General features: G+C 33.8%; 1 protein-coding gene across 1 annotated transcript; it reads left to right on the plus strand.

The window, feature by feature from the left end:
• Positions 1-5,492: 5,492 nt before the first annotated feature.
• Positions 5,493-9,706, plus strand: LOC126601446 (aldehyde dehydrogenase family 2 member C4). Its single transcript, XM_050268163.1, has 9 exons — positions 5,493-5,701; positions 5,985-6,127; positions 7,668-8,051; positions 8,139-8,228; positions 8,354-8,527; positions 8,639-8,776; positions 8,861-8,998; positions 9,119-9,180; positions 9,268-9,706. The coding sequence occupies exons 1-9, from the start codon at positions 5,593-5,595 to the stop codon at positions 9,539-9,541; spliced, it is 1,512 nt and encodes a 503-aa protein (XP_050124120.1). The 5' UTR covers positions 5,493-5,592; the 3' UTR covers positions 9,542-9,706.
• Positions 9,707-10,153: the final 447 nt, after the last annotated feature.

Below are 10,153 nucleotides of genomic sequence, written 5' to 3' on the forward strand. Positions count from 1 at the left end.
GACATTCCATTTCCCTCTAATATGCGCCTATTTTAGCGGCATTAATTCAACCACCAGGTACTACTAGCCACTTTTTATCTGCTAAAAAATCAAACGATGCAGTTGAAGTTTTCATTGGTTTTGGGTTTGTTATGGAAACTGGATTGTATGATTTTGTTGGCATTAAAGTTCAACATTGACAAAACGTCCAGGCATTAAAGTTGAACATTGACGTGTGCAATGACTAAACAACGGCGGACGGGAATACTAGTTGTATTATACTCCACAAGGCAAAGACATACTCGAGTACGAGTTAGTGCATGCCTACTAAGAAAATAACATGATGGCAAACAGTGGTAAAGCCAGAATTTAAACTTCTTACATTGTTTTTTATATTACCGCTTACAAACGTTAGGCGCTAGTCAGGCAACGAAATAGGGTCTAATAGCTAGGCGCCTAGGTGAGATCTAGGCAGGAGCCTAAATGGATTTGAATGAATTTCTTTTATCGTAAAATAAGCATTAAACAATATTTCCATTATTTTTTAAAAAGTAATATAATATTTATAGATAAAGTGAGAGGTTAAGATAAATATGGTGAGGTCTTAAAAGATGGGGGGAAGACAATACTTCAGTACCAATTTTACTCCCTAGACTTTGTGGCCTAATAAAATTACGACAATTGTCATTCTTAACCCTCTAACCAAACAACAATAGATCTACTATTCTAGCAACCAAACACTTTAGATATCACCCTCAATACCTCTTCTTCGTCGCCCCCGACTACACCCCGCCTAATTCCTTCCTTCTCCGGCGACCCCAACGCCAATAACCTCCACCATCTCCACAAGAATCAGAATTAGGAGACCAAGAGCATTGTCGTTGGAAGTAGAGGCATCAAACTCTTGTCGTCGAAGCAAGCCACCATTGACGACCTCTTCATTCTGCTGCTCAACTTGTCCATGGTCAATAATTTGGGATTTTTTTAATTTTATAGTTTTAATCATTCTTATCCTATGTCAATTGATGTTATTGCCTATCATGTTTTGCACATGCATGAATCAAACTGTGTTTGCATAAGATATGAAATATGATGAGCATCAAATTTATGGCGGAGATGAATTGGTGCAGCGAGTTTTATGTTGGCTTTAATTTTCTCCAGTTGTCGCCGTTTGGTATAGGGAATATCAAACTGATAAGCTGCCATCTCTTCGCAAGTTCTGCCGCTTTACCCTTATTTTTCAGATTTCGTTCTCCAAAATCTAAAAAAAAAAAAAAAACAATTAGCTTTGCTACAGAAACCAAATCACCAGAGCGAGAATTCTCATTTCCGGCGAGAGCGGAGGGGCTGAACCAGCGCTCCTATGCGTGTTTTCCGCCGATGAGAGGGGCAGCTGCCACTCCTCGCCCTCACGTAGCTTCACTACTGATAACAGATATCATAGTTAATGGAAGCATACACAATTGCTGCCCCAGGGGAGACAATGAACTTTTTATTTTTTTTAACAAACAATTTTATCTACACTAGAGAGAGATGGTTGGCTTAGCCTCGCAATGGGCTAGCAATAATGTGGTTTGAATCCGCATTTGGCGAGAATCGAACCTAAGTTCTTTCCTTTACAAGTGAAGAGAAATACCACTATAATATAATACTAAGTGGCAATGAACTTTTTTTTAATATCCTTTCAAACCAAAATTGCCCTTTTAGTCATTTAATTTTGCACAAAGGTTTTACATTTCATACACTTTAGGTCTTAACAGTTCATTTTTTACGTACGAAAACACTTTAGAAAAATTTCTTTGGTGCGTGACAGGTTGAGTGAAAAGTACGTTCTATATTACATGTCACTCAATTTGCAATGTAATACGTCAATTGGCATCAATCTCAAATTGGGATCCTTGCCGGATTCTCTTTGTGAAGATTTCGAGGATCCGATAATCATATCAGTTCATCATAAATCGTGTGGTCAAAACTCATTTAAAATATTTATTTAAAATTAAATACAAACAATACTTTGACAAAAACTGACCAGACGATGTGTCTTAACCATTCATTTTCAATGTACGAAAACACTTTAGAAAAATTTCTTTGGTGCATGACTGGTTGAGTGACAAAAACTTTCTATATTACATGTCACTCAATTTGCAATGTAATACGTCAATTGGCATCTATCTTGAATTGGGATCCTCGTTGGATTCTCTCTATGAAGATTTCAGGGATCCGTAAATCATACTCGTTTATCGTACATCGTGCGATCAAAAATCATTTTAAACGTTTTTATTTAAAATTAAATACAAACATTACCTAATAAAAACTGATTATATGATGTATGATAAATGAATACGATTTACAAATCACCAAAATCCTCACAAAAAATATCTGAAGAGGATCTTGATGGATTAATCTCTACTTTCACATCCGTCTCTCTTTCTTTATTTTCTTGAATAAATAAATTGTACCGTAAGAACTTTTACTGGTCACAAGTTACATCTTGTTGTCGACTCACTTGCAATAAAAAGGTTAAGACAAAACATTTGACATTTTCCACATTGTACATCTTCTCCATTCGTATTGTTCATTCATTTCCTTTTACAAGCCATATTCTTTGTTTGACAAGAAAAGTTTAAGTGGGATTCGTTATCATATAGCATGTTGATGTTGACCAAAAAAATAAAATAACATGTTCATTGGCCGATGCCGGCCCGTCAAGGTAGCTTACTTCAACATGTTACAAAATATTTGAGTTGCCTTAAAATATTATAACCGTACATCCTAAGTCTAGTCTCACTTCTCCAAAATTAAGATGTTTTGACTAGACGATATATCAAATTACAATTGTTCTCAACAAGTTTTTATTTCATGAAAATATTGCATTATCTTTTCTTTATCAATGCAAGTGGATTAGTCGAACTATTCATGAGCATCGATCTCTTAGTTAAAAACTTTTACATATCAATTAATTAACAAATTCAGATTAATCGTCTTAAACATTGTAAATACTCTTTGAATTACAAAATTACAATTAAAAAACACTAATCATATTTCACAAAACTCCAAATTACCAATTCAAAATAATCATTAATTCATAATCACCAATTCACCATCCAAATCTTGAAAACTAATGACATGCATGCCGATGCTGCTCGTTACAGCCTCACGCCACTCTGCCTTGTCCAATTGCTTTTTATTTTTTTTGTCAAATGCCTTGTCCAATTGTTGGCTGAGCAAAATCCAGTCTGATAAAGAATTTTTTCGACACCTTTGCCATTGAATTGGTCCGCCCAAGTACAATCCCATTAAAATTTGGCATTTTTGTATGCCTATGGAACTCAAACTCAATTTAATTTTCTCCTCTAAAATATAAAATTCGTCATTTCGCACTTTGAAATTCAATTTTGGCTCCACTTTGTCAATTTCCCGAAAAATGGATAGAATGTGCTGACGTGGCAGGGTAATTTCGTAAGAGGATTTTTTAACTTTAATCCTTTAAGAAGATTGAAATTTAAAATAAACCTTGTGTTAGATTACATATTGATTATAATCCATTGATGTGTCCTTAATTCAAAATAATTAATGTGCATTTTATTTATGTCTCCCATTAAATATTTAAATTTATTAACATACAAATTTTAATTTATTTTTGGACCAAAAAAGAGTTTTTTAATTTATTAATTTTATTTACTGAAAATATAACTTTAGCCCTTAAAACTTAATTTTCTCTACATAAAACCCAACATAGATTTTTTACTTGAATAAAACCCATTGATTAGATTCCACATCAACAAATTCATTAATTATGTTTGATATATGTAACAACAAATTCATTGATTAGATTCCACATGAACAAATACATGAAAAATAATTTACCTACATAATAACAAACCCAAAATATGCAAAATACAACCAAAATAATTTACCTACATAATAAAATGTGTCAAATATATATATATATATATATGATATTGATACATACAAAATAAAATACCTACATAGCAAAAGAATGCTATTTGATTCAAAATTAATTTACTTACAAAATAAAGCAAGGTTATTTGATTCAAAGTTAATTTACCTATTATTTGTACATATCTTATAATAATAAAATGTGTCAAATATATGTAATAATATATGAACAATAAGTTACCTACAAAAAAAAAAGTTATTTGATTCATTATTAATTTACCTACAAAATATATATTATTTGCTAATCATAAATTTACATATATAGGTAAGACGTATAGTAGTACGTATTGGTAAATTATATATATATTGAACTTATAGTAGTACTATATACTTTTGACGTATGTGTGTCTATATATGTATGTATGTATGTATATATATATATGTATATATATATATATCTATATATATATGTTAGGGGTAATAGTATGTGCAATAATTATTTGTTCATTATAATTAAGGTGAGTAATGACATTTATTGATTTGATTTGAATATTGTGGCACAAGTTGTAAATATTTTGTAATAATAGGTCAATTACTTTTTTACTTTGTAATCTTTTTCAAATTTGGGTTTTATTTGGATGTTTAGAATTAGGTGAGTTTTTATCTAAGGAATAAGAGTTGCAAGGGTCTAGATTTAAAAAACCCTTTTATTTAACATTCTTCAAACTTGAAAGACTTAATTAATGTACCTAAATATGTGTACCGAAATGTATTATATTGAACAAATGTATTTAAATGTTAGTACCAGAATGTATGTACCGAAATATATGCACTGAAATGTATTATATTAAATTAATACACCTAAATGTGTGTACCGAAATGTATGCACCGAAATGTTAGTACCGAATTGTTTTATATTGAATTAATGTAGCTAAATGTTTGTATCAAAATATATGTACCGAAATGTGTGTACCTAAATGAATGCATCGAGATGTATTATAATGAATTTAATGTACCTAAATAAAGAAGACAAAGTACATCGAAATATATTGTATAACAAAAATTAGCTAAATGTTTACAACAAAATATATTACGATAAATGAAATGAAAATGAAAATTATAATGAAATAAAATTAATATATTAAAATTTAGGAAGAAAAAAAGAAATAATTAAAAAAATCAAAATATAATTAACAAATGAGGTTATTAATGTTTAAAGAGACTAAAATTAGATTTTTATCTTTCTCATAGTTTTTTAATCTAAAAGCCATCTTTGTCAAGAATTAAAATGAAGTTTTTTAATTTCGAAATTTCTTTGCATCATCCTTCCGTCTCTTTTTTACAGAATTGACAAAATCTCGATAAGGTATTAAGAAAATCGAATTTCAGAATGCAAAGTGACAGTTTATTTTTCAGGGCATAAAAAAGTGTCTAAAAATTTACGGTGTAATAATTGTAATGTGATGAAAAGCCCACGTGCCTTATCATGGACCTTCAACTCGGGGATTACTTACTCCGTGTTGGAAGTTGAAAATTCGAAAAGCGGACCCCACCCCATAAATGAAATTTGGCTCATCCTCCCTCCCACTTCTATTTAACTGCAGACAATATGCCCTCCCATTCACGAACAAACGCATCAGAGCCTCTCTTTCCTTTTTCCGCACAACAAACAGAGCAAAACGCAGAGCGAGAGGACCAAAGGAAACAGCAGCCATGGGGAGTGATTTCAACGGCACCTCTGCTTCCGACTCCTTCGTCAAGACTCCCACGATAAAGTTCACCCAGCTGTTCATCAATGGCGAATTCCTCGATTCCGTTTCAGGTTTTTCCCCGTTTTCCCCTTCTTCTCAGATGCTACGAGCTGGTGAACACCGTTTGTTTACTGCCCATTTTCACTATGCCTACGTACTGTTTGTGTTGTTGCCTCAACCGAACTTGCAACCTCTCAAAATTCAAGAACCTGTCTTTTTTTTTAAGCTTGTAAATGCCATATATATGAACATATATATATATATATATATATATATGTATATATATATGTATATCAATTGACTCGCTGACATATTTGCATTTCTTTTTTGTGAACCCCAATAAAACTTGGAAAGGTAAAACATTTGAGACGATAGATCCAAGAACAGGGGACGTGATAACCAGAGTTGCAGAAGGAGATAAGGAAGATGTTGACTTGGCTGTCAAGGCGGCGCGTGCTGCCTTCGACCATGGCCCTTGGCCTCGCTTGCCTGGCGCTGTATGTACTCTCCAACACTCTACTCTAGCACTTTACACCTGTTAGCTACCCTCATTTTCGAACACCGCTCGGTCATTCTTTTTTACGTGCAAATCATATTTTTGATACATGGTAAATATAATTCATTTGTACATACGTAATTTGAGAGTTAAAAAGAATTGTTGCTTGCGCTTAAGAAGCCGAGTATTTTGCTTTATTTTTCTTCTAGTTAATTTGCTAGTTGGAAGTCCTTGTCAATTAATTATTCCTGTGATTCTTTAATTACTAAACATCACAATCTTATATCTAATAGATTAATTGCTCTTATGTTTTCAAAACAGCATTGGCCTCAATGATACTATTTTTAGAGAATTATTTATTTGAAGCAAAATTTTGAGAGAATTATTGAGGCTGTTATTCTTCTTGCTATTATTTGCTCTGGATCAGAAGAGCCTGTCCAATTTGTCTCTAATAATTTTTGGAGGCAGTTGGTACGGATCAAATTGTTCAGTAAAAATCGTTTGACGAGTATGATTTAAATTCATTTATTCAAAAATTTATTGGGATATAATGGATTTTGTATTACGTTGTTCCATTACTATATATATGGCGCTTTATTATAATAGCGATAGACAACATATCTATGCACTATAGTGCAGTTTCAATCTTCATCACTTCTATTTCTCCTAAAAATTAATTACCTAGCTCGCTGATACTATCGCTTTATTAAAAAAATATTATACAAAACACATGGGCTGTGTTGAAGTTTACTTTAAAATATATACCACTAGTCTTGTTGTACTATATTTTTTACTAATTTCATTGTTGTCTGATGTGATGACTTCTCCCCCATCCAGGGTGTTTTCTGAACGTGAATGGTCGTCGTGAATATATTTTTGTTGTTTATTATTTGTTTGCATTAAGATAGCCCTCGTAGCGTTAGCTTTAGAGACAAGTTAGATCTTTCTTTCTACTATATAGCAAATTGGATAACATATCTTTATATATTCAAAAGGATGGCGGCCATGGAAATAATTTTTTTTCCCTTCTAAATAATAAAGTAAATTTGTAGTCTAACGTGCCACTAGACTAATAACGGTGGCTGTTAATTTTCTAATTTTTATAATTAAAAAAATAATTAATCATAATTATTTTCGGTGTATTATTTGATAAGATAATTCCGTCGGCTGAAATATAACTATTTTTTTCATGTCAAACTCAAGTAGGCCACTACACGAAAACTTAAATTATGAATGACAACAACTAATTAATCATAAAATTCAATCCAAAAGGATGGAAACTGTAGAAAGGGTCAGTTCCCAACTGAGCCAGTATCATAGCTCGTTGACATTTTAGTTTTTTTCTTTTTTGACGTTTTAATATTAATTCAAGTTAGTTTTCATAATATTTCAGCAATAAAGAATAAATTTTCTGTGCATGACTTAGCTTGATATTAATTTTGAATTATTTGAGTAGTGTGGAATTAACCCTGAAATCTGTATAGATCAATGTGTTACGAAGGATCTAATTTGTTTACTGCCTTGAATGTAATTATGTTCAGGAGAGGGGAAGGATAATGATGAAGTTTGCAGACTTAATTGACAAACATGCAGAAGAACTAGCTATCTTGGACACCGTTGATGCCGGGAAGTTGTTCAGCGTTGGCAAGACCATGGACATACCGCAGGTAGCAGAAATGTTACGTTATTATGCAGGTGCAGCTGACAAAATCCATGGAGAGGTGCTCAAAATGTCGCGCGAACTTCATGGTTATACGTTGCTTGAACCCATTGGTGTTGTGGGGCTCATTGTTCCCTGGAATTTCCCGAGCACCTTGCTTTTCGGAAAGGTCAGCCCTGCCTTAGCTGCTGGTTGCACCATGGTCATCAAACCTGCTGAGCAAACACCTCTATCTGCATTATACTATGCTCATCTGGCTAAGTTGGTAAGCTCAGTCATGCTCTGTGTTTGTTTGTGTTTATTGCCAATGTGGCTCGCCGTTGTTGACTTTCTCTTTTAAATTCTTATGAAGGCTGGTGTTCCTGACGGAGTGCTCAATGTCATAACCGGATTTGGAAAGACTGCTGGTGCTGCCATCAGCTATCATATGGACATTGACAAAGTAAACTCTCGTTTTTTTGTTCAATTGTTGTATCATTTATGTGAACAATTTTTATGAAATCTGAGGACAATACTTGAATTCCTTGCTGCGATTTGTAATGTTGACGCTTGTTCTTGATGTCTCAGGTCAGTTTTACTGGTTCCACCGAGGTAGGGCGCGAAGTAATGCAGGCTGCAGCAAAGAGCAATCTGAAGACAGTTTCACTTGAACTAGGAGGCAAATCACCCCTTGTGATTTTTGATGACGCTGATATAAATATGGCTGCTGATCTTGCTCTCTTGGGAATCCTTTACAACAAGGTGAAGTTTGTAATTTCCGTTCAACTTGGTTTTAACTAGCATCTCCTTGTTTATGACTTGGCTAGATTTATGTAGCAGCACTAACTGCGTGTTAGTCATTCGCATTTTCAGGGAGAAATTTGTGTGGCAAGTTCTCGTGTTTATGTTCAAGAAGGGATTTATGATGAATTTGTGAAGAAGTTACAAGAGAAGGCGAAAGATTGGGTAGTCGGGGATCCTTTTGATCCTAATGTCCGTCAAGGACCGCAGGTAACTGACTCTACCGCCAATGAAGTTTTATGATTCATCTATGCCCTACAAATTCACATCCATGACATTCACTGAAAATTGCAGGTTGATAAGAAGCAGTTCGAAAGAATCCTATCCTACATTGAGCATGGGAAGAAGGAAGGAGCCACATTGTTAACAGGGGGCAAGCCTGTGGGCAACAAGGGATATTACATTGAGCCTACAATATTTACTGATGTCAAGGTACATTTACAAATTCCAACTTTAGCAAAGCAAATGGAACATCAAATCCATAGAATTATTTTTCGTGTTCTTTTTCCTCATATCGTTCTCGTCTCAATGATCTTATGACGATTTTCTCAGGATGACATGCTCATAGCCCAGGATGAAATATTCGGACCAGTAATGGCGCTGATGAAGTTCAAGTAAGTACCACAAGTCTGATTTCTCTTGTTCGATTTGCCTTCAACATGTACATTGTCTTAAACTCACAGCGTGTGAAAATGTTGCAGGACAATCGAGGAGGCGATACAGAGAGCCAACAACACCAAATACGGGCTAGCAGCAGGGATCATAACCAAGGACTTGAATGTGGCCAACACTGTCTCGAGGTCGATCCGCGCAGGCATTATTTGGATCAACTGCTACTTTGCTTTCGATCGAGACTGCCCTTACGGAGGGTATAAGATGAGCGGGTTCGGAAGAGACTTTGGTATGCAGGGCCTGTACCATTATCTCCATACCAAATCTGTTGTCACTCCCCTTTTTAACTCTCCCTGGCTCTAAATTATGATATAATCTTAAGGCTGGCAAATTGTGCAACAATAATAAAACACCTATATATATACATATATATATATTTATATGTTATGTTGTATATCTGTTTCCTTTTGTTGTGGGAGATTTTATATTTTATTTACTAATGGAAAATACAGAAGTTTGAGTTTGAAATATAGTAGCAGAGGCTACAAATTATGAAATTCATATGGGTAGTATCACTGCCCTACTCGATGGGTAATAGGTTGCTTATTTGCCAAGAGGTACATATTGGATATATTCCTGTTCCATCTGATTTTGATCCGAAAGTTTTTTATCTTGACACACCCAAATAAAATTCTGCCAGTTTATGAGATTATCGATTAAGAAAGAATGACTCCTCCTTACTAAGTTGATCCTTAGTAAAAAAGTACAAAGTTGCATTGGAAATTTTGATTATCGATATAACAAAGGTATATCTTTTTTATTAGATATTAAATCTATCATCAGAAGAAGAATTAGGCAAAAAACCAATTTTGATCTGAAATCAAATTCGAAATTTCAAAATTTGTTATTGCCGATTAGGAAAAATTGACTCCTTATCAACCAAGGCTGATGGTATTCCTTTGGTTTGATGGTATT

The sequence above is a fragment of the Malus sylvestris genome, chromosome 15, assembly GCF_916048215.2.
Source record: "Malus sylvestris chromosome 15, drMalSylv7.2, whole genome shotgun sequence".
Lineage (NCBI taxonomy): Eukaryota > Viridiplantae > Streptophyta > Magnoliopsida > Rosales > Rosaceae > Malus > Malus sylvestris.